The sequence below is a fragment of the Rhipicephalus sanguineus genome, chromosome 5 (assembly GCF_013339695.2).
Source record: "Rhipicephalus sanguineus isolate Rsan-2018 chromosome 5, BIME_Rsan_1.4, whole genome shotgun sequence".
In the NCBI taxonomy this organism is placed as follows: domain Eukaryota; kingdom Metazoa; phylum Arthropoda; class Arachnida; order Ixodida; family Ixodidae; genus Rhipicephalus; species Rhipicephalus sanguineus.
The window spans coordinates 22452698-22472692 of NC_051180.1; the positions used below are offsets into that span (position 1 = coordinate 22452698).

Here is a 19995-nt window from a genome sequence, read left to right on the forward strand (position 1 = left end):
CGTGAGGTCCCAGTCGCGTACAATGAATATTTGCGTTGCTCTGGCTCAGATAGCGAAAATAGTTTCACCGTATACGGCCCAGTATACGTGGAGCCAGTACTTCTGCGGTCGGCTGCTAGATCACTGTGGCGGTCATGCCGTGTCCTTAACGAAATTGTATGGAATTACAGAAAAGCTGCATTTTCTAAGCGGCTCTAGAACAGCTTACGTGTTAAAATCGTCGGTTCGGACTTGCACCTTTCACTGAAAAAGCGCAAAAATGTCATGAATACAAAAAGCACGCGTTTCGTATGGTGCTCATGCATGCAGTGGCGTAGCTAATAGCTTGTCTCTCGAATGCCGTTCCCGAAATTCGCGACGAATGCTGTATTGATACAGTGAAATGTCACTATATACGATCCCCATGGTTGACGCTGTTTCTTTTCCTTGTTCTTTCTAATGGACGAGATACCGCACTGATTGCATATTCTATCGATATGTGTGCAGCTAAATACTACGAATAAGTGAATCGGCACTCTCAAGGACTATTCGTCCTTTCGGAAGCAACAACGGTAACGACGACGTTTAGTCCCCGTAGAAGACGTTTACCAAGCAGAGCGTTTAACTGCGGGACGAGGCAGCCTTGTACAGGTTTTAAGGACTAAATGTTAAGCCCTCGGTAGGCAGAAGACGAAGGAAGGGGCGAATATTATTTTCATATGCTACTATCGTGCCTTGCTCTGCAAATGAGCAACTGTGATATAACTTTCGCGGCTTAATGAACTGTGCCCTCATGCAATCGATCGAATTCCGTGGGTCTACGTAAGAAATAAGAAGTAAATAATGGCGATAGGCTGTTCATGCTTAAGAGTGTTTTCGTATATTTGCGGAGTCCAAGGCTGCTGCTTCGGAAAATGCTTTGGTGATTCCAGCGATAGTTTGCTGAGAATGCATGACGCTTTTCTAAACGTGCATGAGGATAGCCTTGCTCAGTTCATGCTCAGTTCCACGTCCGCAAACGCTATAGTTGCAGAACAGCGCTTAGCTGGCTCGGCTCCCAACCGACGAAACAGCGGTCCGATTCCCACCGCAAGTACAATTTTTTTTTTTTGTCCTTCAGATGTTCCTCTCTATGGATGAACAGTTTCACCCCCAACGTCCCTTGTGGCTAACAGTTGCGTCCTAAGGGATGTTAGACTAGCGATTAACCTCTTCACATTTAGTCTCCAGCAGAACTAATAGTTGTGTCAACGCAGTTCCTGTCTAAAATGAACAACTCTTAATCGAAAAGCGGTCGCTAAATCACTTGAGTTTAGGGTTCGGCACTCGTATGACTTAGGCAAAATTATGTTATTACTGAGTGAAATATCACCTCTTTGAAATTTTTTCTCTCTGCAGACCATAGAAGCACACTATGAAAATAGAATTGATGTACCCCGCATGAAGGCACTCTTGAAAGCGTCGTTTACACTGAGGAGCACGTGTCCTGTGGCGGTATTAGCTGCTGTTCTGCTGAACGAATAAGGCAGTCGTGCACCTTCTTAATGTTCCTCTTAATTTGTTCATATTGCAATATTTGACAAGATTTTACTGGTGCCCAAGTTAATCTCAGCGATTTTTTGTTTTTTTGTTTTAGATTCTACTAAAACAGATTGCCAGTCCAAAAATTATACTTGAATTTAAGACTTTCACCCTCGTTTGCTCTGTTCTTGCAGGGCCCACAATGATGTTATACTTAAAGCAACAAAGAGCCACGAAGATTTATTTACTACGCGCCGTATTGTGTTCGTGAAATTTAATTTCATGTTTTCTCTCTCATATTGACTTCGAAAGTGAGTTGAGATTTTCAAACTCTGTCGAGGACAATGTAAAAGGCCTCAGGAAAATTCTAGCGGCGGCGACCCTGGCATCCCCAGCGCAGCCATCCTACACAGGCGTCGGCATGTGCTTGCGGCGAAGACTCTCAAAAATTGCCCTAATTTCAGCGGTGAGTAAAATGTTTTGTCACAGCTAAAATTACAGAGGCTATCCAAAATGCCTTCATTCTGCTAACGCTACTCAGTTTTGAGTCGCGTATAACGAAGATCCAACGCCATGATTTTAATGTGAGGCTTGTCGATTCGTGACAGGATACCTTCTTAATGCTTAGTTAAGGTGCAAGAGAGGACTTTTACTTACTCGATGGGACATACTCAGGCTCTTTAGGACGCGTTTCTGTCTGTCAGAAATTGTTTAAAGATACAGCTGAAAGAACATATTTGTTGTACCGTATTTGTTGCTCCTTGACGACTGCTTGGAGGGTATATATACTGATACCCGTCATTAAATAGATAATTACAAAAATCAACTTTCAATTTTTATCTTGCATGTGTGTGAATTGCAGGACATTGAACTGCGACAGCTTAAGAGTAGATTGCTAGATGTACTGTAAGTATACCGAACGCATTGCCGATATTGAGCTGTACGCTGGCATGCAATATGTGCCGTTAGGTACAACATGTAGAGAGTAGCCTGTGAATTAATGAAACCTTGTCTCTTACTTCTTGCTTGCTACATGTACTATGAACGCAATGCACATTTATATTCCAGCTAGCAAGCTCGCTTTACGCTGTCACAATGCATAGCGTTGTATAGTTTGCACATGTGCACGATGAAAAGTAAAAGTTGATTTTTGTAATTAGCTAATTAGTGCCGGGCATCAGTATATATACTCGCCGAGCAGTCGCCAAGCAGCAACAAATACGGCATGACAAACATTACCTTTTTCAGCTTTATTTTTAGGCAATTTTTTGGCGGTCAGAAACGCATATTATAGAGCAGGAGAATGGCCCATCAAGTAAGTAAAACTCCTCTCTTACATCTTCACTAAGCGTTAGGAAGGTCGTCCAGTCACGGTTGGCAAGCGTGAACGCTTAACGTGAAAGCGTGCCACGCATAAAACAAGCGTGCAAAAAAAAATCGCCTCCACTCACGCTTCGCGCAAGCGCTATTCGTCCCGTGAGTCATGCTTAGGAAGCGTGATTTTTCTGCGTGAAAGGACACCACGCTTAGAACAAGCGTGCAAAAAATCGTCCACACTCACACTTGCTACTAATATTCAGAGTGTAGGCTCTGTCCAGTTTGCTACTCTACACGGAGGCGGGGGGAAGGGGGTTAAAAGAGAGAGAGAAAGCATGAGTACGCACAATTCACAATTTACATATACTGTGCAGCACAACACCGGCGACCACATAAGTGCCTGAAACACTGGGACAACTAAGTTGGTATGCGGCATGTACAAATTGTGTCTCAGAGATTTGTGTGGCTTGGTGGTGGGCAGGTGGAAGACTTACCGAACGAAACTCGTGGCAACAGTCTCGCCAACTGCAGCATCACCAACGAACATAGCTTTCATTAAGAGTTAGACTTGACAGCTTTCGTTTTTTTTTTTTTTAGAAATGAAGACCATTATCCACACTTCATTCAGGAAGCTGTCATCCATTTGTTAATGATAACTGGAGTTCAAGCAGTCACTGAGGAAAAGGGTGTGTGACTCTACTCGGTAATAATGATGATATGAGTGCGTTAAAAAGCGTCATGCCTTCGGGATATGTGCCATGTTGTCATCAGAACGTGTTCTTTATGGTAGCCCACGCCCTGCACTGCCCACGTGCCAGTTGCTGCCCTTTATACACTTTCAAAAGGCCGCTATATGCGAGCGTATTAGTTGCATGCACTTTCCTTCTTCCTTTCTCTGTTATTTTCCTCCTCTCCCCCTTGTAGGGTAGCAAACCGGGTGCAACTTGGTTAACCTTCCTGCCTTTTCTTTGCCTTTCTCTCTCTCAAAAGGCCGCTCCAGGGCCCGCGGCTTTTACAAGCAGAAACATCGTGGTTTTATTTTAAGTATTCGCCCATGTTGGTGCATGTATATCCGTAAAACTGTCGGTGAACGAAAATGAAAGTGTGAATCGATTCCATTCCAGTGCTTTGTCACCGAACACGGGCAGCATCCAATTACGCATGTTAACTGCAAGGTGTGAGTTTCAACCGTTACATTAGCCGCGACTGATTACCAAAATAATGAAAGCTCTTATTAATTACGATTAAGAAATGATGAGTGCCTGCACGAAGACTCAGCACAGAAGTTCTTAGAAAGAAACCACCACATACATACACTGCGAAAAACAGGTTGGGAGTGTACATATATGGAACATTGGATATAGAGGACAAAAAGAAAAAAAAAAAAAGAAACATTGCAGCTACAAAAAGTGGGGATGCGTTCAATAACAAATGGGCTGCAGTGCAACGAGATGAGAGGCGGTCAATGAAAATCGTCATATTTATCCGGCTTATTCTCATCAAAAGGAAGGAATTAGCAGGAAAGAAAGAAAAGGCAGGGATGTTAACCGGTTTCGAATGCGGGTATGCTATTTACCCTGGGGAAAGGGACGGGGAGTTTGAAAGTTAGAAGAATAAGGGAAGAGAGAGAGTGAGATGGGGAGCACACACACATTATCACAGTCCGCCCGTCTTGTGCAGTACACGACCGCACGGTTACAGGCTATAGCCGCCTGTGCATGTCTGTGTCTTCAATCCTTTCAACAGTGCCTTCGTCACCTTCATCCGCGATGACTTTTCAGGACGACATTCTCAAATCAAACAGCTTGCATAGAGTTCAGTGGAAATGCAACTCGCATAGTCTTTTTTGTTGTCTCTTACACGCGATAGCTCCTTAATGAGACCGTTCGAGATTGGTGGAATAGATAGTACATATGCATACTCCGACTATAATACCCCCGCGACGTTCATTCCACTCGGTGAAAACTCTGTTTGGAAAGCAACAACAAACAGCAGTGATAGTGGCTATATATCACCTTTCTTCGAAGTAATTTCTTCCAATTTCACGACGTGCATTTTATGTGTCTCCGTGTTATAATGCACGCGCTACCAGAAATTAAAATATAAGCATGTATATCGTTTTATTTTCTATTATATGCATGGCCACAGCTATCAGTGTACAGGCGTCAAAAGCTTAGAATACACTAGGTCTGAGAAAATTTTCCATTTCCCAGCAATTTGTTACTGCACGTATTCGGTCCAAGTGCACAGTACGTGTTAGTGCGTTTTAGAAGAGGCCGAAAATCTAAATTCAAGGCTACCTGCCGAAGCCGATGGAATATTCAGCTTTTCCTTATGTCTCGTGGTCCCTAAACTTTTGAGCCTGACAGTACATCGATGTAATAATAAATGCCCCCCTATGTTCATGTGTGAAGCATTAGACATAGATACCTCCTTAGCATATCAACGCTATCAGAATGTAAGTATATCTCATGCCTGCACATAATCGGAGCCTTTTCAATTCACCCCACCCGTGCCAACGAATTTCCGCTCTTTACAAGAGCACAGCGCGTATAATTGCACGGAAATTAATTCATAAGTATGGTAGCACCGTATCTTACGTACGAATACAAGCAAGTGAGCACTCGTCACCTATTCAACACGTGTTCATCGTCTCTAATAACGCACGCTTCGTCGGACACGCGTGAATTTCGTTTGCCTGTTTAATTTGCTCGGGAGGCGCTATACACTGGCTCAGTTCCAGGGCCGTGAAACCGAAGCCAGGAAGCGTGCACCGAGCGTCGAGGAAGGAAAACGTTTCCGCAACAACGGCGAGCCAAGGGACTGCTCGTGCGCTTTCGACAACGGGAAAGGAGTGTTCGGACGTTTTCCATACGGACGCTGCAGCACAAGGGAGCTTCGCCACCACCGGCTGACAAGACCGGAAAAACAAAACAGGCCTCCGTCTACCTTCGTTTTTTATTCTTTCCGCAGTTCCTTCAGCAGTCCATCTCTGCTACCGCTCCAAAAGAACGCGTGGTGTCTCCCCAATGGCACCCGATGCGGCGGCTTCACTGCAACCGAGGCCAATGGCGACCGCGTGGCGCAGAGCGCCGCGCGGCTTACCTGGCTCGCGCCTGGATTCGCCGGCGCCGGTGAGCGGCCGGCCAATGGAAAGAGGTGGCAGGTGGGCCGGCGTACCTTTAACGACCTCGGAGCGCCTCCCCGGTACGCCTCCGTTCTCTCGCTAGGGCCGGTCTCCTCTTCCCCTTGCCCGCGCGCCGCCACCAACACCGGCTCGGCAGAGTTCCTTACCGTTGCCACCTGCCTTCGGTAGTCGAGACACGCCAACTTTCACTCGAGCCAGACTGCACGCCGTCGGAGACCGGCATGAGACGACACCGTCGGGCAGCAGCGGGATTACGAGCAGCCTCCTCATCGGTGATTCGGCCGCTCTTCTCGTGATGCATCCGCCACTGCTCCGCTTCCGCTGCTACTGTTACTCTGGCTACAGCGTCTCACTGCTGTTTTCGTGAAGTGGTGGACCCCCGGTCTCGCGCTGTTTCATTTTTCTGTGTGCCCGACGCGACATCCCTCCTGTTCATCGGTTTCATCGGGAAGAGTGGGAGTGTGTGGCTTTCACCCGGAGAACGATGGAGACCTACGTGCTCATCCCGAAGGAGCTCAGTCTGGTGATCGGTGACCGCGCTACTTCGACGACAACGACGAACGACTCGACAGCGTCCGGCGATCGACCGCCTACCAAGGAAATGACTGCGGCCGTGTGGAGCAACAGTCGCATCTCCCGCGGCACGAGGTTCCTGCCCTTTCAAGGAACCGTCCGCTTGGACAAGCTCGAGGTGTTCGGCACGCTCGACCAGAAGGACGTGAGTGTCGTTCGCTTCCTTCATCGAGTCTTCTTTTCTTAATCGCCGTTCCGTCATTCGCTCGAATGCCGCCGCCGCCGCGGTACGCGCGCACGTGGTTTTTGCGCGATGGCTGCATGCAGCGTCGCGACACAGTCGGCGTTAGTTTCGTGTTTGCCTGCATCCGTATATACATGGGTTTCTGTCGCAAAACGTGAAACATTAGGAACTTCTACATGTGGCTATTCGGTTTACGAGACTGACAAACTTGTCGGCTTGTCGTTGTGGCGACTATCGTGTCAACTATACCCAAGGAAAAGCCAGCATGGAAACAACGCTGTTAATTGGCAGGCGTTGGTATTATAAATAGGCCACATTGATGCACAAGGGAGACCAACACATGCTATGTGAAGCTTTTCTTTACAGGCATGTAATTGCATGGAGATAGCGAATTGCTGTAACTAACTATCATGCCATTCAGATTTTCGCACTTATGCTAGAAATGTATTTGTACAGGAACCTCTGAGCTTGCAATCTCTTTCCATCTTGCTTTGAACGCGACAGCGTTAAAGAGCTCGTTTCGCAGAAATTCCGGTGTCGGTGTCGGCGTCGTTGGTTGTGAGCGAAAGATCAGCGTTGTTCGTGACCGAAAAATCGAGAAAGATGCAAATAAAATAACTAAAACCTTCGGTTCAATTGAGAATTGAACCCAGGCCTTCTGCGTGGCAAGCAGGTGTTCTACCTCAAAGCCACGCCATTGCTTGAATCAGCTTTGAAAAAAAACACTATATGAATGTGTTGTACACGAGGAGTCTTCTTAACGCATGTAATATTGCGTGGCAGAAGCGTAGAATCGCGCCAGCCGTCAAAACATGTGAATCGCGCAACGAGTGGGTTAGAGGCCCACCCATTAAAAAGCGCTCAGATATATTTAATCATCATCAGCAGCAAAAGCATAAACAAAGTGAGCAGCTGCATAGGTTCGCGTGTTGCCTTACGGACGCCTAGTGGGCCCTTCGCTGGTTAGCAAAAGGAAGAGTTATGGCGTAGTGCGCACTGCACAATAGTACTTGCACTTGGTATTCTAGGACAGTTTGAAACCGCCAATGTTAAGCGCATAGACGTTCGTTTTCTTGCCGCACGGTTGACTGTACCGAGAACCGAAGTAAGGCTAGCAGTTGAGAAGGCGATGCACACAAGGGCTGATTACGCTATCGCGTTCTACTCTTGAAGGCGAAACTCAAGCGTCCTCTAAGTTGCTGCATGTGTTAGGCATATATATAAGCATTGCGTCATACAGATGAAAGTTTTTAACCTATTTAGAACGGGGTTTTGCAGTCAGTGGAGGAAATAATAGGTACTAATGTTCGTGTGGCATCAACGGCATCTTCATGGCAGCACAAATATTCACGTCTGCCGGAGACGTCATGCTGAACTGAATCTTTGCATAGGACCATAAGGAGAACATTGCCAGATACTGGTTTGTGTGCACTGCACAGGACGTCAGTACATACGTCTTCGTTCGGGTGGAGAAAGGAAACGTTGCGACAGGAAAAACGCCTATATATTTCTGGATTTGCGGGCACACCAAATCTTGATAAACATCTTTGTGTCGTCTACAACCTCTTGTTCCTTAGAGCTGCGTGGTGTCGAAGCTAAGCGAACAGTGCCAAATCTGTATACGTGCTTGCCCTCATACGCTGCCACATAACAGTTATGAGGGCACACAGAGGCACAGGTATACAATTATTACGAAAAAAGTATCAGTACTAGTCATGATGTAAAGTGCCCAATAGAAGCTGCTATAACAGATGTTATAGTCTTGTCCTGGAGAAACGAGTAACACATAACTCAGTGCCAGATAATTTAAGAGTAAAAGAATTGTGTGTGTTTCAGGAAGATAACACATCTTTAAAGAGTTATGCACATCACGGACTCTTCGTTTTTCCCCTTTCTCTGATAACCTCATGAATCACTAAAATGACACTAATGTATTTCTGCTGAACCATTGATATATATGTGTATATTTCGCCATTCTATACATATAGTACGCAAAGAGTGTTCTCTTGTACAGTTCTAACTTCTTCACACTGTAATTCCATCTAAAGGGTGACAAAGTAAAATATTCGTTTGAGACTTGGTCACCGCACTCTGCCTTTGCACACGCATAACATCACAGCGTCCTTGAGCTATCCTGCATGGTAATTAATCGCGCGTATGACAGAAAATGTGCCCAGCAAACCTGCATGAAAAGTAATAAGTATACGAGACCTGCTCTGTAGATACAGAAAGATGCGCACAAGACGACCATCATTGTAGCTTCATATCAGAACAATGATTTATTGTTAATATGTGTTTTGAGAGAAAAACAAAGAAAAATATATATTGCATGAATTACTTATCATTTTCCAGGCTTATGAACAAGGCAGCAGACGACAAGTTCAAACTGTATCATGCATGGGCGATTCATGACTTACCATTTTCTTTGTCTTTAATGGCAAAGAAAATGGGCTTCGCTATTTAGAGCTCATGTAAAACGCACCTGTTACACAAGAGAAGCATCTTCAAATGTGGCTGGACACAAAAGCTTTCTGGCTTACCAAAACTCGTTTTTCATAGGAGGGCCCTTTCAGCATTCGCAAAAATGAGCAACTCTGTATAAGCCCACGCGTAAAACGAAGAAAAATTACTCGTGTTTCAAGAATTTAACCATGAGTATTTCCATATGTATACCCTCGCTTCAGCGCTTATGCTTTTAGTATTAGGGAATCAATCATGATTTATGCACACTTTTGCAAGTTACCGGTAATTAATAGTAAATTGGGCAGTTAGTTGCATCATGCGCATTAACTATCAGGTGATGCCTTGTGTATCCAAAGCACACTAGCTATCGCATTGCATAAAGAAGCCTTCGACTAAATATTTTTATTTTTCCTCACCTCATTCCAAACATCTTATCCATTGCCCTTTACATGTTGCAACAGGTGCTCTATAAAATACTGTATTATGTAACTAAATAGGAGTTGTCAAAACTGCAGGTGCAGCTCTATGAAGTTTAAGAAAGAACTCTTGCATATCTCTCACGTATAAATTTCACAGTTTTAAACTAAGGTCTGTATTTCATTAAATTGGTTTTATTCACGCATACACATGTTTCTTCGCTGGCTGGGGTTGGGGCGTCTGCCAATCATTTATAGGTGCTTGGACTAACGTCAGATAAGTAGACAAACACTGCAGCTCTAGCGCTAGCGTAGTGTACACTAAATGCTTTATCTCTAATCGCAGACAGAACCGTAGAAACTGTCAAAAGGATAGCAAAATGCGATATTCTATGTTGTACGTTATCTCCACGTGACTGTTGTTGCGGCTACTGCCAATCGCCTTTGGCACTTGGGTAAGAGCTTTGCGAATGTAGGTTGGGCTTGACCGCATGGCACAATATTAAACCGTATACTCTCGTCTTTGCGTTTTATTACAATGGAAAACATACATACTTTCGGGACACCGTTAAGATAAAGTAAGTACACTAAACTACACAGCGTTTAACAAAGGCAGCGTCAGCTTTTAGGTGGCACTCCCCCTCCCCCTCACTTCTCGACCCATCTGTCCGCAATCTCAAGGGTTTTCTGTAACCACCAGCAATCTCTTTGGCAAACTGCAATTAGCCTTAGCAAGTGCCTCGTCGTCACAAAAACAGGATGTCGTTTTTGTTGTTATCCTTCTGATGAAGACTTTTTTCTTTTCTTACGTCGCAAGCGTGGTGAGCAAATAGTATCAGACGAGCGTACACCCTCTTGGTTCATACCAACGCATGACGCCATGCCTCACGCGAATTTACATGCCAGCCTAAAGCGCCTGTGTACAGGTGACCACAGCTTCGCTTCGCCTCCCTAGCAGATCCCCAGATTACGATCCGAGCTCCACCGACGTAATACCTCCCACCTTTCAGACCATCTTCCAGTTGTTTATTGTTTGCCTTGTAGCAACATCATTAAAAAATACCATGAGCACATAGGGGAACTACCCCTTCACTCTGCAAAGCTTCAAGTTTCTATCTTTTGCCGTTTTCTCGCAGAGACTGTTTGCACACCTCGAAACACTCCCGAGCTTTCATAATTTTATTCTTGCGATTTCTCATTATTGAAGCACATTAGGCGTTGGTACTTTCTGCACACAAAAATTTAGTTTAGCTATGCATTCATGCAGTATCACAATGATGAAAGAACTTGGCGCTGAAGAATGTATAAAGAATTTTTGTATCATGTTATGAGTTTCATGAAGTTTACAGAAAGCTGACTCCATGGGAGAACTCGGCGTTACAGATTAAGCCGTGTGACCCTAAACTCTATTACGTCTAATCTACTTGAAAAGCACTTATCCTGCAAGTTGAAATAATTTTTATGTATATTTATATTCATTATATACACACTCTTTATAACATTCAATAAAACTTTAGCATATATATACTACTGGGGAAAAAAAGTCAATATAAAATGAGCATATTCTGATGGCAACTATTCTGAGATATGCAGCAGGTAAAGCAGTGCAGAAAGAAAAGGCGGAAGAATGAATCCTACTAAATTACAATGGAACTCACAGCGACGTCAAATACGCAGAACTTCCAAATTTGTGGATTGGTTTTTCCGAAGCACCTTACACGTATTGCTCAAATTCGCAACACAGATACAATCAGAACTGTCTTACGTTCCTTGCAACAGATTTTAAGTATATCTACATAAGTGTTATTGCTTTTACTGCACGATCATGATGTACACAATCGTGCACACACCGCCCCAAAGGGTTAAAAATTCTATTTGACATTTAGATTAAAGCTCGGAAGCAACTTCCATCACTATTAATAGTAGGTATACATATTTTCTTTCTCAAACTTTCACAGTCACCAACCTCATATTTTTTTGTTTAGTTTTGGCGCTTGCGTGTTAGCTATCACAAGCTTGCATTAACTATGCCTTGCCACGTGCAAGACAAATGAGGCGTAGTTTTGACCATTTGTGATTGCTTAGTGCAAACGTAGTACACGGCAAAGCGTGTTTGCGTATCTCCTTCTTTAGATTATAGTCGCCTCGGCGCAGTCTGGAAATGTGCGAGCGGTATTGTGATCAGCAGAAAGATAGAACTAAGTTTCAGACTTCCAAGGCAAACAAAAAAATGTGTTATGACTGTTACCACGACCCAATCTACACCGGTCAAATATATTTAATAAAATATATCAGAATATTCCAATGTTTAGCCTTCTTCAGTATCATAGGGCAAGACGAGATTCCAAAGCACTGGTAACTGCAGTGGCATACATACAATGCATCTATTAAGATTTACTCTATAGAATATATATATATATATATATATATATATATATATATATATATATATATATATATATATATATATATATATATATATATATATATATATATATATATATATATATATATATAGTATAGATGAAAATGATATATTTTGCTGTTACAAACTTCCTCAACTTTGGTGTCTCATCTCATTTTGGTTGACTTAAGTACTGTTGTGTGGTGCTTACTTTACAAAACGCTAACGCTTCTTACCTACGACAATTAATCACATGGAAAAATAACGTAGCAGGACCTTGCAACGCTGGAGGTCAAATCAGCTATATAGAGTACGTGAAACACGGGATGCTTATTCTGTTGTCATTTGGTGCTGATAACTTTTGCTTGTTTCTTTTATGTGTACGCAAACAGCTTCATTGCAAAAAATTGCTGTTTATCCGGTTGCGTCATGCGACAAATTTCCGCATTCCCAAGCCTGCATATACACCTGTGATGCGAACATGAACGCATCACCGGTGTGACGCAAGGTCCTTATTTATGAGTTGTAATTTGGCTCTTTCAAAATTGTAGCGATCTTTCTCACCGCACAAAAAAAGACATTCGAAGACTTGAAAAGTTTGACATCACTCGCTCATTAAATATTACGCAGCCTATTATGGATGAGGAGAACATAAATTGACAGAGGATGCACCTACGCTATCGCGCACCACTCGTTCGTTCTTTTCACAATTACACAATTCTTGCTATTGGTACAACAACAAACCCGAATAGAAGTCTTAGTAAGTATATCTCACTATACGGTGTACAACCCGCGTATCGCATTGTTCGATGTTCTTGCTATTAAGTAACCAAAATATTTGCATTTAGTCACAGATGCGAAGCGCTGTATCTTACTAGTAATGACATGCGGCCTTCTTTTAACTGCCGTCCAAAAATGAAACTGCGCACCTATTTCACGAGACAAATAAGACGCTAAAATGCAGAGTCATTGTTCAATAAGTTTTTCAAACAACATGAAGTTGTTTCATTCAATAAGTGTTTCAAACAACATGAAACATAAACGCAAAGAAAACTGGCATATAGAACGCTGTTCACGTTTCCTTCCGTTGGTATCAAATAACATAAATAACGTGGTCTTATATGAAGGAGTGACACATTTGTTAAGCCTCTATGAAAGGTTTAATATATAATTAATACATCTTATGTGTTAGTCATATTTATACTTGTTTCCATGTGTAAAAATGACTACGCGTTTTAGCAAGTTCCAGGATTATATAGACGGCGCCGAATGTTCATCTTTTCTCTAATTCTTAGATGTGTCCATAAAATACTTCAAACGAACAATTTATAAAAAGCTGGCGTCAAAATATCTTTGACGTACACATACAACAAAATGAAATACTTAGGAGCAGCTCACGAAATTCGCATTTTTATTAGCGAAAAAAGGCACAGCGCAAACGAACATATGCTCAAAAAAGTTATCAGGACATAATTGCAAGAGACGCTTATACGTGTTAAAATGCTGAAGATAGATCACTTGCACAAAATCAACGTCGTCATCAATGTTACGATAACAAAATTTAGTAATTTTGACATATTCCCGAGTGTACACGAAATTGTACAATAACATGCACACTGAACGGAAACATTAGTGAGGCGTCATAACTCTTTGGTATGGATTACTAGGATACGCTGTATTTATTAGAAGAGTGTAGTGAGGCCCACAAATACTGCGGTTAAATGTCTGGGTTTCTTTCAGGGTTTTATCTTGTTGACCAAAGTGGAAGGTAAAAGAAACATTGCCCGTACATGTTGTGAATTAGCACTTGAGATCCACTTCAAGAAAGCCTTGTCATTATCTCGTGTGTTTGGTATACACACACGTACGCACATATGTGCACGTAAAATAGTTGCATAGCATGAATTTTTGTTTATCGATATCAGCGCGCTGCATCAGAAGTGATGAAAAATACACGAATACGCTTTGCGAATCATGCTGCAGGCCAGGGTCATACAATTTGTGTCGCTAGAGATTCCAGAGGGTGAAAAAAAAAAAAAAAAGAGCGAGAGGCAGCTATTAGAGGCATAGCGCAGTCGGCCTAACAGCGTCCTCTAGATTACCACGTCCGAACTTCATTCAGCCACAAGACTTGTATCTCACAGCTTAAATGCAAAATTAAATCGCCAGTTTTTCCTATTACTGTATCAAAAACGATCGTTCGCTTCAGCTACACAAGAACTAAGAAACAAAACAGCATGCATGTCTGAGTGCAGCAGGAATGCTGGTGTTGGCACATGTTCATTCTGCGAGCGAGAGAATTGAAGGTTAAGCTGCAACAAGAAAGAAACGCCTTCAGTAGTTATCACAGTAGGCCATTATTTCCTATATGCAACACAAATATACCGCTTTCACCGGGTAACTATGAGATTGCACCAACGCAGGAATAGACTAACGCTAAACCAACGACTTGAAAACTGTGTGATTTCGCTTTTCATCTTTTTTTTTCTGTCTCCGTTACATACAAATACAAAATTAGCAACCTGGGACAAGCCACGATGTTATGTAAGATAAAAGAAAACATATCCAGGTCGCTGAATAGCCGAGTCTTAATGAGTAATTTTCATTAATATGCTCAATGCCACAAAGGCAAACACCTCATACATCACCCGGTTGGATCTTAATCACTAGTACTCTTTTTTTTAGGAAGCAAAAAAATGAAACGCGAGCAAGATAAGCCACACAGCTAAACTAAAGCGGCCCATATCGTGCTGCCAGCAATCAGAACGTTCGGCTGACCACCGCAAAAACCGCAGTAGCGCGCACACGAGCGCGCAGAGCGCCCGTTAATCAAGCAACCCTACAGAGACCGGCGAACCGACAAAGGCGCATGCGTAGGACGGCAGCCTCGCGGAAGGCCATTCCGCGCACGGGCTGAACCTATAGAAACGCGTGAGAAGCCCGACAACTGCAGCAGCAGCCTTCGCTAGCGCGCACTTCTTGCTCAAGCATGCAAAACAAGAGGTACAAAAATAAAAGTATAGAAGTGTGCCCGCGCGCCTGCGCGAGTTATGCACAGAAGCTTGAGGCGCCAGAAAGGCGTGGCACGCGGCACCCGTACGACCCCCACGCAACGCACACTCCGTGCACTCGTCCGCAAGTGCCACCACCTCGCTGAGTGCGGCTCTGTATACGCGAGTGCCATGTGAATTCACTGAAACACAAACCCGGCGTTGGGAAAGTCCGCTGACATGCAAAGCGCTTGCTATAGATGCAGGGCGGTGCACGTCGACGCGATGACGCTTCGACGGTGACGCCGCACCCTTTCGTCACCTCGCTCAGGCTTTTCAAAAGGTTTCGAATGTCCGAGCGTCAGTCGTCCGCCTCCGATGACGACCTCTCGAGGCAACGACGACGCTGTCGAAGAAGGCGCATGACACGGGCTCGATAGCGCGACAGCTTTCTGTAGAGGCACGCGTGAAAACCTAAAGGTGGGAGGAAAAAAAATGGCGGCGAGGGGAAACCATGCATGGGCGTAAATATAGAGCCGGCTGATCTCGTGCGTCAAACGAGTAACGTGAGAAGGTAAAGCAGATTACATTTAAGAAAAAGGCAATGCGGCGAATGCGGCACCCGTGAACGAGGCAGCTATATCACCTGATACTTCTTGAAGAGAGCGGGCGACGTTGATGGGTTCTGTAGGGAAAAAAAGTTAAGCTTAGCAGTCACAATGATGATTGCTTACGTGTATATTGCGTTCCGCTTATTGAGTAGTGAAGTGCGGCCACGTTGGTGAGTGCTATTGCTTCCTATAAGATTACTCAATAATTACACATATGCACACGAAAAGGAAGGTCTAACGTGAAGGTAACAGCAATATTATTTCATCACTGTTGCTCTGATTGGAAGACTTTCCTGGTTTTACGTTAAGCGCAGTTGAATTAAAAAAAAAAGAGAAAGAAAGAAAACCAATGCCTGAATGAAGAAGTCATGTCTTCTACCGTTCAGTTGCTTCTCTCCAGAACCTCCTCGTCTGTTTTCTATATGGTTCATTCATGAACACGTTACGCTGGGGTCGCCCAATAATTATACAGTGCTGCATTCAGTGATGATCCCTCCGAGAGGACCAGTTGTGTACATATCTACATATATGCGTCCAATGTTTTGTGTGTGTTCCAGATTTTTTTCTTATTTATTGCCAATAATAAGCGCCAACAGTGGCAGCGGTGCAAAGGGTAGCAACAACTGGCTTAGTCGGGGTATGTTCAACAACAGCGTCAAGCGAACTTGATAGAGACACAATAATTTGAATGTGAATATAGTATGTCAATCTTATTTATAAATTCTTACATTCCCGCTCATAAATACGTATCTAATTTCCATCAGTGGTACTCACTGCACTCGTCAGCGTCATGCCGAGCGATCTGTTCTCATAATATGCGCCTCATTTGACCGGACAGGTTCGTAAGCCATCGAAAGAGAGACGACGGTATTGTATTTCACGCTGCGCGATTCTTTCCGAATGGATCCCATATTCGCAGCCGCTTCCACACGTCATGAGGTCTGTGCAGCTAATTTCTTTGATTAATAGGCTCCCGGCGCCGGAACAATAGGTCGTATACCTTTTCGGTTCCCACGGTGTCTAATGTTCCAACGTGTATATGAGCAGCTATGAGAACTCGCGTTTACCTCTATGCTTCTCCTCCAGCTCACCCACTCACTCCGATGAAAATGAAGTAATAAACTGTCGTGCACGACTCCGCATTCGAAAAAAAGACTAAATAATGAAATGGACCACCATGTGTCATCTGTGAGAGAGCTGAGCACACAAGAGTTCGCCCTCATCCTCTACTTTTGGTACACGTACTAAAAACCCTAAAACATAATAGACCGGCTACATTCCGTCTACCAGAGGTAAAGAACACCCGCGCTTGATTGTTTTCCTCCGCGCGCGTTCATTTTAGCGTCTTTCTCTCCCTCTTGCTGCTTTTCTATTACAAGGTGGTACGCGCAATGCGCCGCGAATACGTGCGCGCCTTGCGAGGCAGGCGAGCGCGAAAACCGCAGGCGCGTTCGGTAGCTCACAAAGGGGCTCAGGAAGCCAGCCGCTTTTCCACCCGTCTCTGTCCCTCAACTAATTATCCAGAGCCGGCGATGGGCGGAGACGCGGTCCCTCCGTACACACCGGGTCCCTCACTCGTTCCTCTGTAGCTTGCCTCGCTCTTTCTTTGCTTGGTCTCTCGCTCTCGCTCATACTCATCTCTTTCTCTGTCTCGCTCGCTTCTTTTCTCGTTTCGCTCTCCGCGGCTTGCAGCCATTTCGAGCTGGGAACTGCGGGCGAATGAGGCGGGCAGAGCAGTGACAGGGTTAATGCCGCCGATGAACTCTCCGCGCCATGAGAGCGCCGCCAAGACGGCGCATTAGAAAACACGCATCCCACTTGGGATGAGGCGCCCGGAGGTTGAGGGAAGCATTGGCATCTCCTCAACTGCCGTCGAGACCGATGTGGTGGCTGAGAGGCAGTGGAGAGGAGAAGGAGTGGAGGGTGAAGGGGAAAAGGACTATGACGAATGGGTCCCTCGCAGCCTTCCCTCGGCGGCAGAAACCGAAATTCGCTCCCGATGTTTTACGTTATGGTGCGCGCACGCAAGTTTGCCCCTCCGCGTTCAACTATCTCTTTTGCAATGCCTGCCGCTCGCCCGCTCTTTTTGTCTGCAATCCGTTGGCCCTTCCGACTCCTTCAGATGGTGCTTTCATTAAGGAATGAGGCTGGTTTTGAGTCAGTCTTTTCAGGCATCCATTTACGGGCAAGATTTATCCGTTTTCGCAAGAGGCAACTAAAACTACGCAGTTCACTTCGTAGTGTGCATCGCTCTCGCGAACTGCAAGACGTCGAGCTAACTTGAGAACAATGAGATGTCCCTTTATACTGCCTAACATACACACGAAGGCGCTGTTAAAGTTTCGTGTTGGACAATGATGTCGGCAAGATTTTTTGTTGAATGGTTTTGTGCATGCCAGCTTATCTTGTGCCAGTAAGTACGTGTGTTTTAAATGGAACATTTCTACGGTGTCGTAAGTCTTGGGTGAAGTCCTTTGTGTTGCACCAGACCCGCCACACCACCTTTTATGAAAGAATAGTTCTGGCTCCTCTGTCCAGGCATACCGCAGATCATGCAGCGGCTACGTGTCTTGACGTGAATCACCAACCCCCGTATTCTCAAACAAGCCTCGACTCGAAGTTCTTTCTTGACTTGACCGAGTTGAGCGCAGCGCCGCTGCTCGACTGAAAATGACGCCGCGCTTCTCAAGAATCCCTGCAGATTATCGCTGATATGCAGTGACTTGTTCTGCCTAGAGACGGCGCTCCCTTCGACTTTCTCAAATCAAGATGAAGCGTTGAGTAAAGGGACGTTCTAGAATACGGGGGATCTACCTAACTACGAAAGGCTATTAAAGACTCACTATCCGGATGAACACATTTTTTAAGAATGCACTGTACATATACCTGTGCAAACCTGCACTACGGAAGGCATCTCGCACCTTTAATTTATTAGTAAATAAATTTCGCCTGAAGAATAGGCGCACAGTACCAATTTCGTTACTATATTTATCGAAATAGTACACAACGATTGGTTCAGGCCGTTTGCCGATTACATATCTCAGCGCTTTTTAGCAGAGCCCACGTTCAAGACTTAACACCAAAAACTGCAGCTAAATTTTCATGACACATGTAAGAGACATATGTTCCAAAAGTTGCATCACTGGCGGCCAACAAGCGCCAAAGTTGTAGCGCATGTTTCTATTATTCGTGTCTTATTGCGCGTCTGTGCATTACGTGGGAATACCCATGTAATGCAGAGACGCGTACGTATTTAGGAGCGGGACTGCCTGATAGCGGCCTATAGGCCGCTATCAGGCAGTTGTCCGGGAGCAACGAATGAATCGAAAGTCTTGGAACTCGATTGTATTCTATAGTGAATACTTTTTTTTTCTTCGGTATATAGATTATACATGCGAGCTCGGCGCATTTTAGGCACACCATAGGTGTCACTTCCTCCGACGCTGGCATAATGCACTCCTGTGAAGGTGTCAACTGAATCACGCCGCTTTGACAGCTCAATACGCTGGCGCGCTCAAGTGCTGGCAAAATCACAAGCGTGCGCGCGCCGCACGCGGGTAAATTTGTATGTATATGTATATCCGTGGCGTGCTGAACAAGTCACGCGTCCTACGAAGTCTCGTAATGGTCACTGCCACATATCGGAAGCTGTGCTTGTTATTTCTGCTTTCTTAGCTTTTCTTTTTATACTTGTTGTTTGCACTTCTATGCTCCACACTCATGCGCGAGCCTATCGCGGCACCCTCCTTTGTTGCACTTCTTGCCTGACCAGGAAGCTATTGTTACTGCCGGCATGCATGCATAGGATATAGTGGATACTTTGCCGAATACGAGCTACGCGGGGTAGTTATCTGGCGCGAGGCAATTTTCAAAGCGCGTTTTCTTGCCTTGATTGCGAGGGGTGTGCGTTTCGTCCTTGGTGCCCCTCGTGTATACGTCACACTTACGCAAGAAATGCGAGCGAGCAAAATAAAGAAGAAGAAAAAAAAGGAATCAAGGGCACTGGGGTGAGCGCCGCTTCACTTGTAGGAGCTACTTTGATGGGTCTATAATGTAGCGTATGTCCACGCATGCGTTAGTGATGGCGTGACAATTTTGTGATAAATTGTAGCCCCACCACGCTGCGGAAAAGTGCGCTCTCTTGTCATTAGCGAAAGCAATGAAACAATAATTGGTGTCCGGCATCAATATATATAGCTTTTCAAAGTTAACTGGACGGCTTGATGTGCAAAAATCAACAAGTGGTTATGAAATCACATTTGCAAGAACACGAGAAACTAGAAGTCATATAAAGGCTGAAGCACGAAGATTAAACCACGGTGCTGCGCGCGCCAAAAGCAAAATGTAATTATGAGGCGCACCGTTGCGGCGGGCTGCTGTTTAATTTTA

At 44.6% G+C, this 19995-nt stretch overlaps 1 protein-coding gene across 1 annotated transcript in view; it reads left to right on the forward strand.

Moving 5' to 3' along the window:
* The first annotated feature begins 5969 nt into the window (after positions 1–5969).
* LOC119393352 (zinc finger protein 771) overlaps positions 5970–19995 on the forward strand; it is a 105913-nt gene continuing 91887 nt past the window's right edge. Inside the window, exon 1 of the mRNA XM_037660327.2 lies at positions 5970–6683. Coding sequence (XP_037516255.1) covers positions 6450–6683 — 234 coding nt within the window. The 5' untranslated portion in view covers positions 5970–6449. The remainder of the gene's footprint in view (positions 6684–19995) is intronic.